This window comes from Anticarsia gemmatalis, chromosome 29 (genome assembly GCF_050436995.1).
Source record: "Anticarsia gemmatalis isolate Benzon Research Colony breed Stoneville strain chromosome 29, ilAntGemm2 primary, whole genome shotgun sequence".
Taxonomy (NCBI): domain Eukaryota; kingdom Metazoa; phylum Arthropoda; class Insecta; order Lepidoptera; family Erebidae; genus Anticarsia; species Anticarsia gemmatalis.
Genome location: NC_134773.1, coordinates 1,699,773 through 1,723,862, shown reverse-complemented (window position 1 = coordinate 1,723,862; position 24,090 = coordinate 1,699,773). Strand labels below are relative to the sequence as shown.

Genomic DNA, 24,090 nt, shown 5'->3' with positions numbered 1-24,090 from the left:
ATATCAGGTCGGTACTGGCTGATTATCTCGAAAATAATCAAAAGATGCCTTTAAATGTTAAAAAAAATGTTTTCTTTTTTATTAGCCTTAAGGCTAGAGTAAGTTTTTTTCCAGTTGTAACGGCCAGCATCAATAATTTATTACTTACATGTTAAATTATTTATTAAGGAGGTTTTAAAATAAAATTATTTAAAACAGGATTTCGGATTATTTATTAGGTTTCGAATTTTTGTTTTGAACACTCGTGTGAATGTTACAATGTCTTGTGAGTGAGAGACACAGATATAATGATATCACTTACTTAGTGAATAAGTGAACACGTTAGTTATTCCTTATTAAATTACAAACTCAATAAAGCTAATATTAAAATTATTCCTCATCCCAAACAAAACCACTTAATCTAAACTTCCCCAAAAATATAGAATCGAAAATCTTTCTCCCATTGCGCGATCCTCCGGCCCCGGCGTTCACAATCAAAGGCATCAAATGATCAGCCTTTCCTTTCACATGACTCTCATAAGCGCCATTTTGTTTCTCCCAAAACACAATATTTTTTCTATTAACCTCATCCCCAACACAAACATTATTTAAGAAATCATCAAATTCTTTATTTACAATAGTATTTTCAGTCTCAGGATCGGCAATTCGGAATTCGTGCATATTGTGGTATGACAACCCCGAACCGAAAATGGCGACGCCGTCTTTCCGAAATTCGTATAATACTTTTCCTATTTCATAATGTTGTTCAGCATTTTGGTTTTTTAATATAGATATTTGTATAATAGGAATATTCGCTTTCGGGTTGATTAACATCATTGGTATGAAGACTCCATGGTCCCATCCTCTTTGGTCGTCTAAGGCTGATGGAATTCCCGCGCTTTTGAACGCTTCGTGAATTCTTCGCGCCAAAACTGGATCACCTGAAAATGTAAGTATGAATTTACTGGCTGCCTCTGTGGGGTGGTTCCGTTTCCGAATCGGGCAAGTCGGGTAGTCCGGAGTTCGGTACCGAGCCCGTTATATGACAATAAGCTCACCCCTATTACTTGGAACTAACATAATAATTTGCGACCAATAAAGACCCCATAATACACACATTTATGTAAGTATTTTATAAGCAGCGATTTCACCCTTTTTGGAGCAAATCAATTATACTGAAAATAGATGAGAAACCCGCAAAATCACCTGTTAACTGACACCTAACTAGAGGTGTTGAATATCAAAGAATAATAATATAACCGTTAATTCGTAAAAATAAATATTTTCTTACCTGGGGCTTCATATTTAAACTCATAACTTTCTGGCGGGAAATTATAATAATCGTACAACAAAGAATGTTTTTCACCAGACGAAATAGTCACAATATCCTCCTCCCTATGCGCAGTCACTATAATAATAGCCTTCAATCTATCTAAATTCACAAAATTCGTCACATTTCTCAATGATTCCGCTATTTCTAGGTTATATTTTTCACCTAAAACAGGATATGGGCCGCCGCCATGATTCAAAAAAACAGACGGCGCTAAATACTTTTCACTTGACATGACTACTTTCGTCAAAAAACAGAATATAATTAATTTTAACATTGTCATTGTGGTGACTGTTGACACGACCGATATGTACACAAAACTGGAACTTTTGATAATATTGTTTGTTTTAAATAGGTCGTAACTCGTAATATAAACATTTATGCTAATTAAAAACAATTACTGTCGGGAATCGTGATATAATTTATGCGTTTAGGCTTCACGTGTTCATATAGACCTGATCAGATATTTTTTATATCATTTAGTTAGATATAGACAAAACTATGGTATCCTTTATTATTCTTATAGATGACTAGGTACCTATTTAGTTTTAACTGATTATAACATTTTGGTAGGTTCGAGTAAGTGGCTAGAAAATGTAAAAGGTAGAAGATATATAATTTGTCATCTTGATAACAAATAAGTAAGTAGGTACCTATTTGTATAGGTGTTCCTATTTTATAAATAGCTAGGTCACATATTTAGTCGTAATTATATCGAATATTTACTCTCTATGAACAAAAAATAATTGATGATTGTCGTTTTAAATGCTTATCAAGTTCAGCGCATCGATTCGCTCTAAAAATTAAACATTTAAACGGCATTGCGTTCAAAGGAATTGGACTTGTGCAAGAGTTGTTTTACAAAAAGTAGATTCAAAACCCGATCATGTTAGGTACCTATCTAAGACAAATTTAAATGTAGTATTTCAAGTTTTATTGAATAAATACGCAACTGGTTTTCTTAAAATACCAGCGAACTTGACAGACATTGCTTTGCCCTAACTTAAATAGTTGCTAACTTACTACGCCAAACACTTTACACTCTAAACAATTTAAAAATAAATATCTAAATCAAAGCTTGCACTATGGTATTGGTAACCAAATAACTGATGAACATACTTATATACTTACTTATAAATACATTCTTAGAAAGATAATTAACAACCAGGCTCAGAACAGATGCTCGTGCTCATCACACGTAGATTTGTCCCGGGTGGGATTCGAACCCACCACACGCAGCGCTACGGTTATTGCGGCTAGATGACCACGTTAACCACTGCGCCGTTGTTAAAGTGGTGACTGCATGTCAAAATAAATGATATTTTTTTCTTTAACAATCATTGTGTGAGTTAGTTTCGGAGTTACATTTTGTTTTTAAAGACTGTTAGAAGTAGAAAAACCTCCTTCTAAATATAACTAATACTTTTCTATAAACTGCATAGAAATCATTTCAACAGAACGCGAAATATTCGCTCATTAAGTGATCGCCATGACCGAAATTGATGGGAGAGCACCATCTACATATACTTTTATATTGATTTAATTTATTTATATTATACCTATGTGTGTTCGGTAGTGTTGGTAGCAGCTCCTTACATCATCAAAAATTTATACCTAATAGAAAGATTGTTAAAATTAATTGGCGATTAAAAAGAGTGGCCTGGAGTTTCTTGCCAGCTCTTCTCATTGGCCCTACCTTCCGAACTTGCGGTAAATTCACTCTCTGTATCATTGACTATCATAAGTGTCAACATTTGACCTAGGTATATGAATAAATGATTTGATTTGATTTGATTACTTATCGTATTAATTCATTCTCAGCATGAAACCTGCGTAATTTGTAATGAATAATATTGTAGATAGGTACTTAAACATTTCCCATGTATACAGGGCTAGTTTTCATGCGGTTTTTACGATGAGCCACTGCCCATTAGTAAAAACCGCATGAAAACCGGGCCGGTAATTTTTGTGTTTGCCGCAAAACAAACACACAGATAGACCCAACGGGGTTTTCATTTTATAATATGTGGTATGATATATTATTTAAATTAACTTTAGTCACTGTAGTTCAACACTAGATAACATTATGACCTCGATACGGACACAGTTACAAAATCGTGTGAATTGTGACATTTGAAGCAATCCAAAGCAGCTGCATATTTATTAAAGCAATGGTTCGTTTTATATAGAGAACTAATATCCGTCTGAAAAATATTTGATCACACACAGATATTTGTTACGCGTGGGTATCGAACGACAACCTGAGCATATGGCTACCGCCTTAAATAGTCTTTCAATACGTGGGTGGCTATTTGGGTAAATTAAAACAAACTTAAATCCTTTTCATATAAACTTTACTTACACATAAGCAACTCTTAAAGCTTAATAACAAAATTTAAATACAATGGTCCCTTAATAATACTTTTAATAATTAAAATTATAACAACAAACTATTATTGCATTTTATTGTACCTTTTTATTCAAACCTTAGATTAGTTTTTGAACGTAAATCCTTATGTCAAATAAAAAAAAAATCTAATTCGAACCGACTTTTTTCCTTTGCGATGATTTCAGAGAAAGTAAAATTCACAATAATTATTTTAAAAAAATCTGTCTTCAATGCAAAATTTAATTTATTAGACACAAAACAGACAGTATAACATCAATGTATACAGTTTCGATTTTTTAAGGATATCTCATCTAAATCATTTATTAATAAAATAAAGGGCTTCACCATGAACTAGCGTTTTAAAACAGCGTTGTCATTTGTTTTTATCGGCCATTCCCAAAGTAAAAAAAATGTCATCACAAATTTGTAGAAAACAGTCATGATTACAAATAAATTATGTCAAAACTTTTATCTAAGGTTTAACATAGATGTCGCCAAACAATTAGAACAATGTCGCTACATCATAATGAACGATATTAAGGTTCGCTTGTAAAGTATTGCAGGACGCGACGTCGAGGACTATTGCGCTTCGATCACTCGATTGTTACAACACTCAACCGAGAGTCCTCTGCACTGTGTCTACGTTCAGTTTGATAACACCTACTTGTGGTGTTCAAGTTATTTGGCAACACCTAAATATATCAATGACGTTGCATTCTAAGATCTCGAAATATAATCTTCAAGGTTTTTTAGTAAAGTATACCTATTAAGTGCTTAGGACATTTAAATTAGTTTATTTGTTAACATAATGATGTTTAGTTAATAAATTAGTATAACTGTAACAAAATTAATTATTTAGTAATATTTGTGATTGCATTAACATACATACAAGGCACTAACATTTGGCAAACTTATAATACTATAATTAAGTATGATAGTTTAGCAGATACAAATAAATTTAATATAATGGAACATATAGGATATAGATACACATACTATATAGGTGCTTTTACAGATACGCTCTTTCGCGCGTGAAACAACAAAGGAAAGAGTGCGCCGTCGCGAAAGAGCGTGTGTGTAAAGGCACCTAATTGCATGTAGTATAAACCTATGAAAGAAAAGACATAGCATTCATTCATAGGATGTTGTATAGCCTGGGAATAAAGTCAAAGATCTTGTCACCAGCCAGTCTTATACATACAATACTGATCAGACCACAGAGAGAGGCAATGAACTTTTTTTTACCCTAGATGAAAGACATTTGTATCTGCTTAACTAGCCATAATGCTAATAATTCACTTTTTTTATTTGTAACACTGATACAACAGCCATTTTTAATCGCCTACTGGCAAAATAATAAATATGTTAAGTGTGTTTCATAAATAAATATAAAAATCTATTAGCCAAAATAACTTGAAGCATGTAAGGTAGTCGTCTTAGGTGGATCTCCAACCTTTTATAGAAGACTGTCCTCTTTACAAGCTAAATAAATAAAAAAAACCCATGGAGGCACTGGCAAAATCTAGGAGATTTCAATATACATAATAGTTTGTATACTTTTTATTATTTATTATTATGTAGTTGCAGTTTCCAATGTTAATATGTTAATAAATTATGCTATAATACAACTTTTAAATAAAAACAGTGAAAATCAGATATTTATATATGTTACTGTAAAAGCCGGAACGGTGGTAAATCCTAAAATTTTCCGGTATAACCTAAGATTTACCAACTCGCAATGGTAAAAGTCCGAACAATTCCTTTATTTCGAATTTTTACCTATATTAACTTGATGATGTCGAGATGTCGCCGGAGCCCCGCTTCGCGGGGCTCCTCCTTCTGGGTGGTTAAAAAAAAATAACCACGAATGCTAAGGTGGAAGCTTCGCTTCGCTCGCTCCCACCTTAGCCTTCTAACCTAACCTACCCATGTCGCTTTGCCCAAAACTCCATCTTTATAAGTATGTCACAGTATATAGTTATACCTTGAAATAGTTATAAACATAGTTATGAAGAAGGATTTTTTTATATATCGTTACATAGTTTTTAAACTCTGGCTTGTTCGGACTTTTACCATTGAGAGTTGGTAAATCTTAGGTTTTATCGGAAAATCTTAGGATTTACCACAGTTCGGGCTTTTACAGTAACATATACACCTATTTTCTACCACATCATAAGAAAATTTTTGACCACTCATCTTGTGCCTATGCCCTATAGCTTACATTGGCCTGATTTAATACACAATTTAAATATTGATTTTTATTCATCTTTCCATACAAAAGCGCTTAATCTAAAAGTCCCACTCATATCCCAGTTAAATATTCTTTCACCAGCTTTCGGGCCACCGGCACCGGCTATAACTACTAACGGCATGAAATGTTCCGCTGCATGCATCGGATGGGACTCCGTTGCACCTTTCTGCTTTCTCCAAGATATGAGACCTTCTTTCCTTTCCTCTTCATTATCCGCTGTACAAACTTTGTTTAAGAAATCGTCAAAATCTTTATTCACTACTTGAGATTTATCTCGTCCATACATAAATTCTCTCATATTATGATAAGACATTCCGGAGCCGAGGACAGCGATACCCTCTTTCCTAAACTCGTACAACGCCTGCCCTAGCTTGTAATGTTGTTCAGCATCTTGGTTTGTAAGTACAGAAATCTGGACAATAGGAATATTAGCCGCAGGGTTAATCAACATCATTGGCACAAAAACTCCATGGTCCCAACCTCTTTCCGGATCCAACTTTGAATTTATTCCCGCGCTTTTCAAAACTTCGTGTATCCTTTCGGCCAGTTCCGGATCTCCGGGCGCGTCGTATCGATACTTGTACGATTCCGGCGGGAAACCGTAATAATCGAAATATAAATCGTGGTGCTTTGCTGACGATATCTTCACAACCTTTTCCTGCCAGTGAGCGGTGACTAATATTATGGCCTTGATTTCTTTGAAATTTATATGCTTTTTTACCTCGTCCCGAAGAAAACTTGTAAGTTCGGCATGGTCCTTGTCTCCTAGTAGAGGTAGAGGTCCTCCGCCGTGGTTAACAAACATAGCAGGGGCAATTAAAGCCATTTTTTTAACACCACCAGTAAAATGTCGAATTATGTTCATTGACACTAATGACATAAACACTATGAAACCGACTTGAACGAGAATCGAAAGTGTATTAAGCACAAGCATGAAAACTGACTAAGTATGACCTTAACTCACTTAAATAATGACAATGCAATTATATTTAATTATCTTTATTCAAGGTTATCACGTTCAAATGCAGTAATAACAAAAAATAACCATCGGGATTGGTTTATTTTGGAGTCCTTCACGAATTGTCAAGTGTCAGTGTCAAAAAGTCACGATGGTTTTGCTTTCCGTTCTGCATTGCAAAACTATTGTAGCACAAATATTTGGATTATGTTACTATCTATCAACTCTGCTTAGGTAGTTTTCAAGAGCTGTTCAGTGTTTGTTGCATTATATTTTATTAGCGTAAAATTAAGCTGCATAAGTAACTGATATGAAACAGCACCAAATTTACTCCAAATTAAACATTTACAAATATGAATTATAATAAAGTTATTGAGTGGGCCATTAAAATTGTAAAGCGATGTAGCATGGTACCTACCTGTTTTATTCATGTATTATGAAACTTATTACCCGTAAAATGAAATGAAATTAATTTTCCACTTGGTGCACTGGACTGAAGTTTCCGAACGAATAACGTGTGTTTGAAAGGGATGACATGAGGAGCGTTAGAAAGAGAAAAATGCCAGACTCCATTTTGAAAATGGCGTCTTTCTGAGTTGTCCTTTTCGCACTGGCATAATTTGAATTTAACTCGATTGCAGTTCATAAAACTGAAAAATACTCTGTTTATTTACTGTAAATAATGTCGTTAGTGGTTGTTACATGTTAGTGTGATTATTACAATCGGGTATCAATATACAACGCGTACAATGTCGATGTATGGGCGAGGCGGGCTTCCGAAAAAAATATCACAATATTTAGCGTTGTTACGCTCGTTTTAGTGTTAAACTAGTGAATATAAGTGTAAAAATGGACAAGAAAAGTAAAAAGAAGACTGTTATCAAACGGAAAAGTGACGAACCGGCGGAAAGTGAGAAAAAACAAAAGATAATGGTGAACAGAAAAAATGAAGAGAAAGAGAAGATTGAGGTTGTGAATCAGGTGGTTGAGGTGCCTGTGGAGCAAGGACAGCAGATTGTACACACGGGACAATTAGTTGAAGGTAACTTTGAGCAGTCAGTGTTCGTCAACATGAAGGGAGAGCCGGTCCAACTGGGTCCAAACACAGTGATCCTTTACGAACAAAGTGGGAACCCTTCGAACTTTGCATTTGGCGGGATGTGGACTGTGGACTCTTCTGGGCGGATTGTGATGGCGGAGACGATATATGACGTGAAGGGAGAGCCTGAGGAGGAGACCACGAACTTCGTACAAAGTAACACAGAAGTCAGTACGGTGAGTATCCTGAAAAATGTCTATCAGTGGTCTAAAATGTAGTTGTTATGATTTCAGACATGATATCTCCCATTTTAGAGTTCAAGTCTTCAAGATGTGTACAGTCAAGGTTTAATTATGTGCAAATGATGGGTCATTGACCTTTTTCAAAGACTCTTGTTTTCATATTGAGTGAAACTGTGTTTATGTATTTAGAAGTTGCTGTTTACAGTACCTATGTATTTGTCGTACCTGCTTAAGACTTATTGTAAACTTATATGTTAAAATTCTCATGAATCCACTAAAACTCAATAATTCAAAAATTTACATAAAATTGAATTCATTATTTTGATACAAGTAAGACTTTTAGTTAAAATACAATTTTTTCATTTTCTTTATACAATGTTTATCATTTCCAACAAATTAAAGTATTATACATTCAAAAGTTTTAGACACATTATACTGAAATTATTTGATTTTAATTTAATTGATAGACTAATATTTCATTTGTGTTAGCATAAGAGTTATTGTAAAGCCGAAGTTACACTAAAGGACAATGATTGTATTGAATACCCACACACTTCACCATTAACACTCTTAGGAATAGGGGGCGAGTCTATTACCATTTATGAGGCACATTGTAGGGGATACATGCTACCAGCAATATTGGGTGCAGTGATGCATCATTGCTGGACATACACCTTTAGTGAATTAAGCCATCGTCACTTTATATGCCACCATTTCAAGTGATATGGATCATTTTGCATGACCTTATTAACAATGTAGCAAGTAAATAGAAAAATTTTGAACAAATCTATCTAATTTAGATGTATATGAGAATTAATAACTTGATTATATGCAGTTGTTGTTGCTAAACTGGTAAAGCAAGGATATCCACATATTTATCCATTTAAAAACACCTCTCTTGCAATAGATGCAACTGTAATGCTTCTATCTATCTAATCAGCCCGTATCCACCCACTGTTGAGTATAGGCCTCCCCCTCAGCACACCACTTTATACTATGATACATCCATTTCATCTTTAAAGCTTAGTTAAATTAAATAAATAATGTTTCCAGCAACAAGTAGAAGAGCAACAGAGTACGTATCAACAGTTTGAGATCAGCAGCGGTGCCCAGGTGGAAGGGCAGCAAGAGTACGAGGTTGCCATCATTGAGAACCCACCTGCTGAAACCACAGAGAGGTACTAAAATTTACTCACATTAACTAGTATAGTCCAACAATGAACATCTGGAAACTGCTGGCTTATGCAGCTGTATTGATACAACTACTACTTTCAATACAGACAGCATTACTTATTGAAATCCACATAAAAGTGCATTGCAAAACTCTATACTAAGTTGTTAGACTACAACTTAAATGGTTTCACCACATTCAGATTGAAAGAAAATGATATTTTTTCAGTTTTCGAGGCACATATCTAGGTGCTGTGAAACTGACCTTTAGCTTTCATGACATTTGACTGTTAGTTTGTCAGATTACTGCAAGGATTTGGCAGATGTTTTATCTGCCAAATCGACAAGCCAGAGACAAAATGCAAGATTGCAATTGCAATCCATCATGTCTGATTCATTTTTGATGTACTTATATCAGGTTTTGTCTCATTCCAGCACTGCAGACAGTCAAATCATCACAACGGAGGAGCAGTTAGTGGCGGTGGGCACGGGAGCAGTGCGCTGGCTCAATCAGAAGTGTGACTTTGTTGTCAGAAAACTACAACTTAACTATGGTAACAATAAAGTTCAACTTGTGAAATGTTGGGCGATCTGATGTTTAGTTTAAATCACGATTCGCCATTTAAATTTATTTGTCTGAATATAGCAGGAAGTACCTGTGGGGAGATGTAATAACTCTTACAGAATCTAAGAAGTTTGTTATTGTTCATATATTTTTTTAATCTCAGCAACACTTGCACTAAGATTAAGTTTCAGCCCTAGCATATTAGATGGAATTTGACAGATGTTTGTATACATCATTTTATCTAGCCAGTAGATTATTATCTGACACTTATTCATGAGGTATGAAACTGGTTCTTGGTCTTGTTAAGTGTGTACTGTTACAAACATACAAACAACAGACACAGAATACAACCAGACTTTATACAACTGTAAATAATACCAATATTTATTCCACATTGATATTGAACAGATTAAACCTGCTTATTTATCATAATATTGTTGTTTCAGATGCGGGAGTCAAACTCCTTCACTCACAGTCGGGGTGCATTCAATGCATCTACTTGACCACACCGAGCATGCAGCTGGCGTTCAATTCTGTGCCGCAGTTCCTATGTATTGAGACAGGTAAATTAAATTGTATTTATATTAAAAAAAACAATGTTAAATTAATTTATTTCCATTTACAAGTTTGCACATTACAAAAAGTGTTGGAAGCCTCCTTTTAAGCAAAAAAATGCCATCAGGATCTGACGATGATCTAACCTTGCATGAAGCCAAACCACTTCATTGGAATCAGCACTTATTTCACTTTTCGAGGAGTCCTATGGCTTGCTACACACATTACACGGCACGTAAGGTCTCGAAGACATTATATAGGACCCGAATAATAATATATGTCGTAGACCTCCGTGCCTCGGAGAGCACGTAAAGCCGTCGGTCCTGCGCCTCTAACGTGTCCGTTAGGACCGTTATCTGACACACCTGGCTATTAAAGGAAATAGAGAGTGTTACCCCAACCCCAACATAATATCAACAGTCGTTAAGCCATGTCAAAGGCTCAAGCCGCCCGAAGGCCTTTGACATGGCTTAACGACTGTTGATATTATGTTGGGGTTGGGGTAACAAGAGGACATTTTTTTATAATCATTTTGTAATGTTTTCAGGAATAGAGTTTAACAGTACTATACCGACGGTGGGCGGCACGGGCAGTCCGGCGGTGAAACACAACGTCACGCTGTTCCTAGCCGAGGACGGCAACGGCAAGTCCGTTATTGTTAGTGCAGGTTGGTTACCCATATAACTGTTTTAGTACTGATAAGAATAAACAAACTCCTTACCCCCGGTTTCTGAGGTATATTTAGCGGTAGTTTATCTATTCAATAGTGTTATAACTCATATAAAAAAACGCTATTGAATAGATAAACTACCGCTAAATGTTCTCAGGAACCGGGGGTTAGCCAGTTTAAAAATTATCAATTTTATACTCTCGCGACTTGTACACATAACATTGTAATGGGTCTTAAAATTTTTCTTCAAATCTTCAAAGACTATTGGAGGTAAATGACCATGTGTAGGAAAATCATCACTTTTTTATAAGCATCAGATAAAATGAATGAAAAAAATAAAAATATGTTGGACATTTCGAACTCAGCAGCGTATTATGGTAATCAGATAAGTTGCGCTCACCGGTCGGTAAACGATCTGTGGTTGAAACAACCCCTGGCGCGGTCATTCCATAGATGGGTGACCGCGTAGTGGCATTTGAGCTGAGCGTCTCGGTGTTTCGGAGGGCACGTAAAAAGTCGGTTGTTGTCTACTAAGATAACAGTCGTTAAGCCATGTCAAAGGCCTTTCGGGCGGCTTGAACAACTTTGACACTAGGTTGACCACTACCATACGACAAATAAACAGATAAGTAATATATTTAAGAATAAGTTTCATAATATTAAAAGTAAATATATGTTGTTTGCAGGTATATCAACCCTGATCGGCGATGATTTGACGTGGTTGTTAGAAACGTTCAAGTCGTGTAACCCTGCGTGGCGGCAAGTCAGATGTGTCGTGTGCGATCCTACTAAATGTCAACAGGTACATATTTCACTACTAGCGGCTATTAAGATACATCGTCATTGGCCTGTGACTATCTATTGCAGATGATTCAGGTGGCGTCAGATAGAGGAATATTAGTAACTAGCTGACCAGCGCAACTTCGCTTGCGTCACATAAGAGAATCATAATTTCCTCCGTTTTTCTAACATTTTTCACTGATACTCTGCTCCTATTGGTCGTAGCGTGATGATATATAGCCTATAGCCTTCCTCGATAAATGGGCTATCTAACACTGAAATAATTTTTGAAATCGGCCCAGTAGTTCCTGAGATTAGCGCGTTCAAACAAACAAACAAACAAACTCTTCAGCTTTATAATATTAGTATAGATGAGGGAACATCTTCGTTCGTGACCTATGCGGGATACAATAAATAATAATATAAGGAATGAAATCTTACATGCTTAAAATTTGTGGCCGAGTGGTATAAGTTGGTACCTTCCACGCAAGTGGTTGCAGGTTCGAACCCGAGGCCTAATTTAGGTCTAACCCCTCCATTTAGAGGAGACTCTTGCACAGCAGTGGGATAGTTATGGGTTAAAAAATAAGTAAGGAATAGGATGGTAAGGCATTGTTGTGGTTTGAAAGAGGATGTATGCTTAGATGGTTTACCCCTGGTAGTTTATCTATTCAATAGCGTTTTTTTTGTATGAGTTTTGACGCTATTGAATAGGCAAACTACCGTTAAATGTATCTCAGAAACCGGGAGTTAGTCACGTAGAGAGAATGAATGATTGTAATGACGAAAAAAATAATGAAAAGTGGAGTTCTCTGTTCTCTGCCTAATGTCATCGAAAGGCGTGATTTTATGTTTGTATGTATTAGAGTACAAGTTGGAAGCCTGCTACATGAAGTCGCACTTAGGGAATGCAATCCCGACTCGAGATCGTCAACTCGAGATCCCTCGCGATCAGAAATATCAATCCCGCGGGATCCCGAGATTTTCGGGATCCCGTCTAGTTAGTAAAAATAATACAATTCAAACGGCTTGTTTAATGTAATATGTGTGTGATAGTGTGGTGAATGCAATAAATTATTATTTGAAAGAAAATAAAAGCCTTTATTTTTCAATATAACTAACAACGTAACATAATTAACAGGTGTAATAACATGAACATAATCAAAAAAGTAGGTGTAGCTCCAGGAGATCAAAATAAAAAGTAATCACATGGCATTTTGAAAGTAGCCTCTTAAAATACAAAGTGTATCGATAGTACGAGCTTCTAATCGGCATCTTAAGTCTATTGCAATGTAGCCAGCTGCTGAAAATGCCCTCTCCGACAATCCCGAACGGGATCTCGTCATACTATGCTTCGGGATTGATCCCGAAAAAATACACGGGATCTCGCGAGATCGGGATCCCGCGAGATCGGGATTGCATTCACTAGTCGCACTATGCCACGTGGTAATTTCGGTGAGGATTCAAGCAATAATCATTTACACAAGTATTTTATTCACAGGCAGTTCGTTCAGCGTTTCCATCGGCGCACGTGACGTGTTCGGTGTGGCAGGCGGCGGGCGCGGCGGCCCGCGCTGTACTGGCCGCGGCCCGCCACGACGCGGCGCTGGCGCTGGACGACGTGGCCGCGCGGGTCAAGAGCTATGCGCTGGCACTGCTCAGGGGGGACCACGCCGCGCCGCAGCTGCAGGTATGGGACCATGAGCCTTGAAAACTATGTGAACTAGCATAGACGCGGCTAATAAGCTGATAATAAATCAATTTGACGGACAAACGAGGTAGGGAGTGTGGTAGGCGCGAAAGAGCTCTATAAAGGACTTATATATTTATGTTATGACTATACAATGTAAATGTTAAAAAATCATTTTTCTTTGTCATGTTTTGAGTCAAACACGTAGAACAAAATTTGTTACCTATAATGTTAACTTTCTAGGTTATTAAATTGTCGTTTTGTATTTCCTAACTGTTCATAAAATTGATTATTTTGTAAACATAATAAATATTACGCTATTTTTACTGTTTATGATATGTATAGATAATAATATATAATGTATTGCAGGCACTGAAGCGCAGTATAATCGGCACGGGCGCGGGCACGCTGCGCCTGTGGGAGCTGATGACGCGGCCCAACGGAGCCATCTCCAAGCTGGACGCGTGGCTCGAGGCCGACAACTATACTAATATACTACATAAGGTATTACTAACATACTACACACAATTTTATTTCGTATATAAGGTATAAGTTAGTACCTCCCACGCAAGTGGTCACAGGTTCAAACTAGTGTTGTAAAAATGAGCGCTGAGCGTCGAGCGTTAAGCGCTGAGTCGACGCTGTTGAGCGTTTTAGACTTGAGCGTTAAACGCTTGAGCGCTTAAGGCTTGCGAGCGTTGAGAGTTTAGACTTTCAGGCTCGAGTAATGCGCTCAAGCGTTCAAGCGTTGTAATGTTTAAATTCATAATTCTATGAAGTCACGGTAATGTTATTCCCTTCATGGACTCGTTGTTGGATCACATGCAACATTTTCGAATTGTAAATAAATTAAACAAATCCGTAAATGATGTATAATTACGAAATTAAATGAATACTCTTCACTGATAAAAACGGATCTTACAGAAATAGCTACTATATTAGATCCACGTTTTAATAATAATAATTTTATGAATAAAAGCAATGCGATACCATTAAGAAAATTAAAACAAATGTATCAAAATAAATATTGATAGATGAAGATAGGATAGAAAATCAAGAACCTGAAATTCAGACCAGAAATTCATTATTTTCTTCAATGTATAAACAACAATCCAACAACACAGATGTGATGTTGTGGTGGAAAAATAAGCAATCTACATTGCTAAACTTAACTAACCTGGCATTCGAAATTTTATCTGTTCCGAGCACGAGTGTGCCAAGCGAAGTGGCATTTTCGAAAACTGGCCTTATCATAACTAAAAGAAGGAACAAACTTAGTAACGAAAATATACGGACCAGTATGGGTCTTTCTTCATGGTATTGTTTAAATATTTTTCTATTAATATAGAAAATATCACAAAAAAATATATTATTTCAATTATACTATTTTTCTTACATTTTACCTAGCTATGTAATCTAAGCGCGCGCTCAAACCCGAGCTATAACGCTCAAGCCACTGCTTGAGCGTCGAGCGCTTCAGTCGAGTCCCGACTTGAGCATTAGCAATCTGCTTAAGCGTCGACTCAAGCGTTTAAGCGCCGACTCGAGCTTTTTTACAACACTAGTTCAAACCCGAGGCATCACACCAATGACTCTTCGTAGTTATGTGTGTATTAGAAATAATTATCACATGCTCCAACGGTGAAGGAAAACATCGTGAGGAAACCTTGCATGCCTAAAATTTGTTTTGATACATTTATGAGGGTATGCAAAGTCCCCAACCCGCACTTGGCTAGCGTGGTGCACTCAAGGCTTAACCCCTCCTTCATTACTGGAGGAGACTCTTGCCTAGCAGTGGGACAATGGGTTACATTTATTATGTATGTTTATCAGTTATCTAGTTACCATAGTACAAGCTCAGCTTATAAAATCAAATGACTGTGTGTTTTGTCCAATGATATTTATTAATTTATATTAATTTCCACAGGGTCTTGAACGCCTAGTGACCAAGTTTCAGTCATTAGTTCGCAACAACATACAGTGCGACGAGTTCGTGTCGATATTCTTCAACGTCGCCAATCAGCTGGAGAACGAGAGGAGGTCGTTTGCCGTCAGCAGGTTACGAGTGAGTACTATACAATTTATAATAGGGTAGTTGACTATCAGTCTAATCAGCTACTCTTTATGAAATGTTTAACACATTTATTTATTTACTAGTGGACTGGCCCAACTCTGTCCGAGAATAGATCATGTTTTTCTTCCATTTCTGTTAGAATGTTGGTCCCATCGATCCCATACAAACCTTGTCCCGACATTTACAAACATATTAAAAAAGAATTATCCAATTTAGTTTAGTTGTTCAAAAGTTATATGCGTACATACATTTCTGTGACTCATTTTTATTTATATGTATAGATAGGGTAGTTGAATATCAGTTAAATCAGCTCCTCTTTATGAAATGTCAAAAACACATTTTATTATAGACTTGATAGAAATATAGAGCTATATTAAGGTACAATAAAATAAGATGGCACCACCTACACAAGTGGTTAAATGTTCGGACCCGAGGCAATACACCAATGACTTCCAAATTATTTGTGTATTAGACATAATTATCACTTGCTCCAGTGGTGAAGGACAACATCGTGATGTAACCTTACATTCTTGAAAACTCTAGAATAGTTCTTGAAGGTATGCTAAGTCCCCAACCCGCAATTGGCCAGCGTGGTGGACTTAAAGCCTAACCACTCCCTCATTACGGGAGGAGACCCTTGCCCAGCAGTAGGACATTAATGAGTTAAATTTATTATTTATTTTAATATTTTTATTTGTCTTTACAGGAGACTGAAAACTTGAAGCAATCACCAACAGACACGATAACGCAGTACGCGTATAATTTGATGTCGCATCAAACTAAGTTAGCCCAGAAGTGCCTCGACGATAGAGCCGGCAGGTAAGATGTAACCTTTGGTATTATATTGAAACAGTGATAACAAAGTGGTTGGAGCATTTGTATTTAGCGAACAAAGGTTCGTTCCCTACATCTTATGTATAAAATATCCATGTCGCTATGTTAGTTACGATACTCCTCCGAAAAGGCTTGACCGATTCTCACGAAATTTTGTGAGCATATTGACTAGGTATGAGAATCGGCCAACATCTATTTTTTATACCCCTTACTGACAAGGGTTGTCACCCCAACACTTTTAAGAAAATGTATAAGTATGGCAAAACAATGTTTGCCGGGTCAACTAGTCTCTTAGTATAAAATTACTATTGACTGATTGATGATAATCGCAGAGCTTAAACTATACGAGTTTTAAGCCTGAAGTTTGGAGAAGCGGTGCCTTTTATGCTGTAGACACCTGTTAAGAAAGGATTTTTTATTAGTAGTATTCCATCCCTAAAAGGGTAAAATAGTTGATGAGTAATGAGAAAAATAGTTATGTATGTAAGGTCATTTTCGTAGCTAGAAGAATGAAACTTATTTTTATGGATTTTCGTTAAACATATATCAACGAGTAATTCAGTAAATTTAGAAAATTATCTTTTCAAGAATAAAAATATGGCGTGAATGTTGAAATAGTATTTCGTGCATATTTAAAGTTAGAAATGTGTAACTTGGTTTATAGGTCTTTGAATACAAATAAATAATATACATTTCACTGGTTTTAAATGCTTAAAATAAGGCATGAAATTTAAAATCCTAGTTTAATATAATACTGTATGTTTGTATGTATGTATGTATGTATGTATGTATGTATGTTTCAGGAAGCACAGTAGCGCGGCGATCTGCAAGTACGGCACATCGACGCAGGAGTGTTCGTGTTTGTTCAGCAAAGTGTTCAAGTTGCCGTGCAGGCATATACTCATGCTTACTACTGAATTAAAGGTAATATCAGACATTTTTTATATTATTTACTATTTTTTCGCCCGTGGCTATGCCCGCGTGGAGTCTAGAAACGAAATAGTTTTATATATGTTACTGTAAAAGTCCGGACTGTGGTAAATCTTAAGATTTTCTGGTAAAACCTAAGATTTACCAACTCTCAATGGTAAAAGTCCGAACAAGCCGGAGTTTAAAAACTATGTTACGGTATATAAAAAACTCCTTCTTCATAACTATGTTACGGTATAATTATATACCGGCATTTACCGTCAAATCTTAGGAGTTACCATAGTTCGGGCTTTTACAGTAACATATATAACAATTATGGCTCGATTCCCCGGCTGCAAAGTACTTTTGGTCTCTCCTTATTAATATTGCAACATAACACCTTCTTGGTATACAAGCGTGATATTACTTACACACAAAAGTTTATAATAATAAAGCACATATTTAATAAATTTTGTGTTGTTACTTTTTCTAGGTAAAGACTCACATACCCTTCGAGCCTCGGTGGACGGTGCAACACTGTTTATTCGGCTGTGAGACTATCACGTCAAATACTACCACTAATAATACAGGTATGTTATCATTCTGTGCATTTTCACCAATAATAGTAGTAGTTATATATAATTCTAGCCTATCTTCCAACTATGTTGGAGTCGGTTTCCAGTCAAAAATTTCCCCGTTTTTGTAACATTTTTACTGGTACTTCGCTCCTATTGGTCGTAGCGTGATGATATATAGCCTTAAACCTTCCTCGATAAATGGACTAACTAACACTGAAATATTTTTTCAAACCGGACCAGTAGTTCCTGAGATTAGCGGGTTCAAACAAACAAACTCTTCAGCTATATAATAATAGTATAGATAACAGTAATAAAAGTTGTTTTATTTCTTCAACAGGTGGCAGCACTTTCATGGAGCAGGTGGTCGTGGAAACAGACGAGCAACACAGACAGACGATACAGCAGCAACCAACACAAATACATCAGGTAAATATACGAATGAAATCGTGAGTTTCTTGCCGTTTCTTCTCACGAGCAACAGCTTTCCGAAACGGTGGTAGATAAAAAATATTTTGACGATTTCAAATACTTGTTAAAGTTTATGAAAATATTTGACTTTGACTTTGACAGGTCGTGGGTTTGAATCCTTTCCTATACATAATAATCTCCTAGCTGGGTACGACAGCCATTTGTATTTGATCTAGCCGACTGTGCAGAATTTCATTTAAAAACTTTCCTTAAATTTTGACCTGGTTCAATAAAAATTTCGAAATATTTCTTCTCAATTTTATAATATTTGTATTATTTTCCAGGTCGGCGGTGTTAGACAACAACAATATGTTCTAGCTACGCCCGGACAGCCGGCGACGCCTGTATCACAAGTAAGTATTCAAAAACATATGTTTAAGAACTTTGCTCATTTTGTGGTGCAAATCCTTCCACATCTATCCATCCATTTAAAACTTGATATAGTGCCCATGTGTATGTTTAAATCCTAGCCTTATTAAAATGTTGTTTTGTTAATCCTTTGACCTCCACGGTCGGCTATACTCAGGGGCGTAGCTACCGCCGTATCTGCCGTATCAATTATACGGGGCCCCCAAAAGTGTGTAAGGAAAAAGAAATAATAATAATTATTATATTTTTTGTTATTATTATTATTTATTATAATTTATTTGTGAAAAATCTTTACCCCCAAACAATATAAGGGCCCCCAAACAATTTTTATACGGGATCCCGCCAATGCACGCAACGCCACTGGGCTATACTCGACAAATCAGAACGTGCTCACGACGCTATATTTTTGTCGACATCTGCCGACGAAAGTGTCGTGAGCACTTTCTGATTTGTCGAGTATAGCCGACCGTGGTGGTCAAAGGGTTAATTACATATAGTCTAAAAATTTTGTATTTTCTATCTATATATATTTATAATTCGAGCCCTATTAAAATATTTTTTTGTTTAGGTACTTCGTGTGTATTCTTGTTATTTCATTAAGTTTGGTGTTCCCCAGGTGATATTCTGCGGCGGCAGCGTGGGCGGCGTGTCGGGCGTGTCAGGCGTGAGCGGCGCCGCGCCCGTGCTCACCTCCGTGCTGCCGGCCGGGGGGGCCGTGCTTACCCCGCACCACGCCCTGCACCACTAGGGGGCTGGAATCATCGCTACACGTGTCGCATTCATAATACAATAGTGCCGAGGCGCCCATAGCCAGTTGCGCTCACCGGTCGGTAAACGAATCTGTGGGTTAAGCAACCGTTGGCGCGGTCGTTCTATAGATGGGTGACCGCATAGTGATATTGTTTTGTACCCACAATGAGGAGTAATAAACAAGTTATTCGTGGATTCTGATAAAAGTTGTACTTTGAGTTACAGTACTATTGTATTATTAGTGCGATATACAAATATGACCGGTTCTATTGGCGCTCGGAGACCTTTGTCCAGCAGTGGACGATTCCCGGCTGAGATGATGATGATGATGATGATACAAATATGGTCTGTTAAGCTGTGTTTACACTAGAAGAGCTGAGCACAAACCGAATACAAAGTGTGAACTGACTTAAGAGCCTCGAACAAGCGTGTTTTTAAATTCGTACTCGGCTTTCCTAGTGTAGATGCAGCTTTATAGGGATAGCACATGTAGTAGGGACCGCGTTTTACTTGTTATTATTTGAACATATGTCCAGGAATATGTTAAATTTCAAATTCAAATAAAAAATCATGTATTTCAGGGTGCCTATTGATAAATACCTTAACATAGGAATACATACTGATTATTGTCAATCTAGGTCCCGAGTTCAATTCCTAGATAGATTCTTTTCTGATTTATATAAAAATATTTTCAGTAGTAACTAAATTTGGTCATTAAATAACATAGTATTACATCTGTTAAAGTTGAAAAGAGATGTATAAAAACAGCCACGTTTCGCTATTAACAATGCTAGTCCCATGTAACAGGGGGCGAGCATGTCATATACCGGGCATGTTACCAAACTCCGGACTACTATTGAGAAATATCTTTATATATATAATTCTTCTGTAAGTGTGTATGTCACTGAACTTCTCTTAAACGACTGGACCGTTTTTGATGAAATTTTTTGTTCAAGGGGGTTTGAGAATGGTTTAGATTCACAATTTTGTCCGCAGGACAATGTTTTTTTATTTAATTTTTATGGCACAACAACGTTTGCCGGGTCAGCTAGTTCTAATATAAATTAGAGAAGACGATTACTTTACCCGTCTATCAAACTTGAGACCTCATGATCTAATAGGTTCAAAATATAACAAGTCTAACGTGGTTTCTTTACCATGCAATACGGAACCACAATCATAGAAATTATGTAAAACCAATATGGCCGATGACCATAAACGAAAAGGTCTTATACTTTAAAATGTAACTTTGACATAATGTAATATATTCACTATCTTACTAATAAGCGTGTTGTAAGCTGTGATTAGTTATACAGTGTTTTGTCTTCACTCATATACAGTTACAACATTGATTGTAAGTGTACACTGTATAACTAGTCACAGCTTATAACACGTTTATTAGTAAAACTACTGTAAAAGTCTTATATATACTTGCGATTGCGGGGCGTGTGCGTTTTACAGGCGTATTTAGTGCGTACGCAAAGAATGTGTAATAAAAGAATAATTTTTTTTTTAATGATATTATCAAAGTAAAAAATGGCGGTCCTGTGTAACAACATGTATGTATGTGAATGAAGCAAGGGAAGTTTGTAAGGATCACACCAAGTGGTTTTCTTTAGTCTTTGCCTACCCCTATGGAAAAATGCGTGATATTATGCATGTATTTTAACCAAAATTGTTTTTTAAAGAATACTATTTTATAACATCAATCGCATTAAAGACTGCACGCGTTCTATAATCGCTAGTATGTAAAATGACTTAAGTACATATAACCGGTTGCAAAAACATACCTTTAAATATAGATAGATAGTTCATTAACTAACGAATATATTGTTTGTAGTATCTATCCCTATCTTTAGTTATGTTATTGAAACCGGTTATAAATCTATATAACTGCTAATAGACCAATATTCATTAACAATAACAATTAATTAACATATTTACAGCAAAATTTGAATTAAGCGCTAATATTACATATTGCGTAGTACTCGTAACCGGCGGTCCTGTATGACAACATGTATGTATGTGAATGAAGCAAGGGAAGTTTGTAAGAATCGTACCAAGTGACGTTTTCTCTCGATACCTCCTAAGTATTAGGTCGGGGAAAAAGTCTTTTCGCATTATAGTATGTATGAACTTGTAATAACATCTCTTGGTCTTCAAGAATCACAAATGAGTACACGGTTCATTAGGTTTCTTTCAGTGAGCTCGTGAGGTACCCAAATATCGAGCTTTTTTGTGTAGAGAAAAGATTTTATTAAAAGTTCATACATACTACTATAATGCGAAAATACTTTTTCCCGGACCTCATATTATATGAGTCAACTGACATTATAGTAATTTTATCGAAGAACGATTTGAAGGCAAATTGTTCATATTTTAATGATAAATTAATTAATTTTCTCATGAAGATTGTACACTCTTTCTTTGGTATAAAATGATTTTGCTGATTTCTATTATTACTCGGTAATTATTGTTCTTTTAAAAAAAACACTAATATACTATACGCGGAGTGCGTGTGACGGAGACGTAACAACGACGTGCTTCCGTTCCCTCACACGCACTCCGCGTATACGACTACTGTATTTATGTTACTTACAGGGTTTATTGGCTAAATTCAGGCATATAAAGTTAAATGGTGCGTTGGTCTAAATTTTGCTGTAAATATGTATGGAAAACTAGAGTTTTTTTACTAAAAGTAGCGAATATTATAGGCTATATATATAAGGAATTTTGTAAATAGTTAGTTATAATGTGCGGGAACGCTAGGTTTTTATTTAAACTAAACATTTGATTCTGCAACGTATCGCGAGAATAAATGAATCTTAGCTAGTTTGAAGTTTTATTTTTGGTATTTTCAGGTTAAAATTACGACAAATATTTTTAAAGTTGTTAATTTATTTATATAAGTATTTATTTAGAAGTAAGTATGTTTATCAGTTATTTGGTTACAGTACAAGCTCTACTTAGTTTGGAATCGAATGAACGTGTGTGAGTTGTCCAATAATATTTATTTTATATAGGTATGGCCAGCGTGGTGGACAAGGCCTAACACCTCTCTCTAATTTGAGAGGAGACCCTTGCCCAATAGTGGGACAGTAACGGGTTAATAAAAAGAAAATGACTTGATCTTGGATTCGACTCTTGGTTAGGTCACGGAAATTTTGGATATAAACAACTTTTTATTAGGTACTAAGATAAAGAAAATTTCTTATCATATAAGTGATCGTAATATCTAGATAGATTTTACAAATAACATTACATTTGATTAGATGGTAGGATTATGTTGGTACATGATTTTACGATAATTAGATAATAATGCAGATGTGGTTATAGGACTGCATGCGACTGTTGATTGCAAGGCCTTGGGTTCAATTCCCGCGCAGAGTAAGGTGGGAGATTTTAACAGTACAAAATTAAGCGGTTTTATCTTGATATTGATACGAGAACTATTTTAAAAGTCTGTCTTTCTGCGATCAATTACCTATTTAAGTTGGCTGTTTCATAGTATAAATACTAATATTAGAAATGAAAAAGTAGGTAAGTAAGTCTATTTGTTACCCTCGCACGGATAAACTACTTAACCGATATCGATTAAATTTTGAATTTAAATAGTTAAAGACTTGGGGTAAAACATGATTATTATTATTTTTCTATACGGGGTTTAGCTTGGGTTAAACAATACCTACTACCTTGCAAGTTTTAGGGTTCCGTAAACGCTAAGTCTGACTCAAACTGAGCCGATTTTAGTTTATACCTGAGACTGAGACTACTAGACATTAATATACCCCCGGTTTCTGAGATACATTTAGCGGTAGTTTATCTATTCACTAGCGTTTAAGCAAACCTTGGCGCGGTAAATTTATTTTGGTAGACAACAACCGAGACCGACTATTTACGTGCCCTCCGAAGCACAGAGACGCTCAGTTCCAATACCGCTATTCGGTCACCCATCTATAGATTTACCGCGCCAAGGTTTGCTTAAGATGATATAAACATGACAGTTTGAATAAACTACCGCTAAATGTGTCTCAGGGCATTAGTCATTTTAACAAAATCATATTCGGAAATAAGTCCTTCAATGTTGAATCAAGCCAGCGTTATTCGTCACTTAGTAACACACCGCGTAAGTGCCTTATCTGATAAACAGGATCGATCGACACCTATGTTTATATAGAATTGATAATGATAATATATCTAGGTTACATTGTGAAGGAAATTCAGTAAAACAATTTTTTAAGTAACTTTATAAATCAAAATCAATTATTTATTCATTTAGGTCAAATATTGACACTTATGATAGTCGTTACAATTACTGAATCTACCACTAGCTCGGAAAGGGGGTAGAGCCTTATGAAAAGAGCTAACAAGAAACTCATGGCCACTCTTTTCAATCGCTAAAAGATTTACAATGTGGTTTATACAATAATTATTATTGATATAGACTAAACGTCAATTATACGTAAGGAAAACTATAAAAATATGTAAGT

General features: G+C 36.0%; 3 protein-coding genes across 3 annotated transcripts; 1 reads left to right on the top strand and 2 right to left on the bottom strand.

Annotated features, from left to right (window-relative positions):
- Positions 1-194: 194 nt before the first annotated feature.
- Positions 195-1,639, bottom strand: LOC142985148 (uncharacterized). The gene is made up of 2 exons (XM_076133146.1): positions 1,271-1,639; positions 195-920 (listed from the first exon to the last, which is right to left on the bottom strand). The coding sequence occupies exons 1-2, from the start codon at positions 1,590-1,592 to the stop codon at positions 370-372; spliced, it is 873 nt and encodes a 290-aa protein (XP_075989261.1). The 5' UTR covers positions 1,593-1,639; the 3' UTR covers positions 195-369.
- A 2,013-nt stretch (positions 1,640-3,652) lies between these two features.
- LOC142985201 (uncharacterized) lies at positions 3,653-7,037 on the bottom strand. Its single transcript, XM_076133233.1, has one exon. It carries the CDS (start codon positions 6,881-6,883, stop codon positions 5,957-5,959), a length of 927 nt encoding a protein of 308 aa, XP_075989348.1. The 5' UTR covers positions 6,884-7,037; the 3' UTR covers positions 3,653-5,956.
- Positions 7,038-7,475: 438 nt separating this feature from the next.
- On the top strand, positions 7,476-22,432 carry LOC142985071 (uncharacterized). The gene is made up of 15 exons (XM_076132994.1): positions 7,476-8,182; positions 9,242-9,366; positions 9,794-9,912; positions 10,370-10,486; positions 11,026-11,145; positions 11,835-11,950; positions 13,430-13,618; positions 13,988-14,122; positions 15,546-15,683; positions 16,399-16,511; positions 17,330-17,450; positions 17,929-18,025; positions 18,351-18,439; positions 18,766-18,834; positions 19,467-22,432. The coding sequence occupies exons 1-15, from the start codon at positions 7,757-7,759 to the stop codon at positions 19,596-19,598; spliced, it is 2,106 nt and encodes a 701-aa protein (XP_075989109.1). The 5' UTR covers positions 7,476-7,756; the 3' UTR covers positions 19,599-22,432.
- Positions 22,433-24,090: the final 1,658 nt, after the last annotated feature.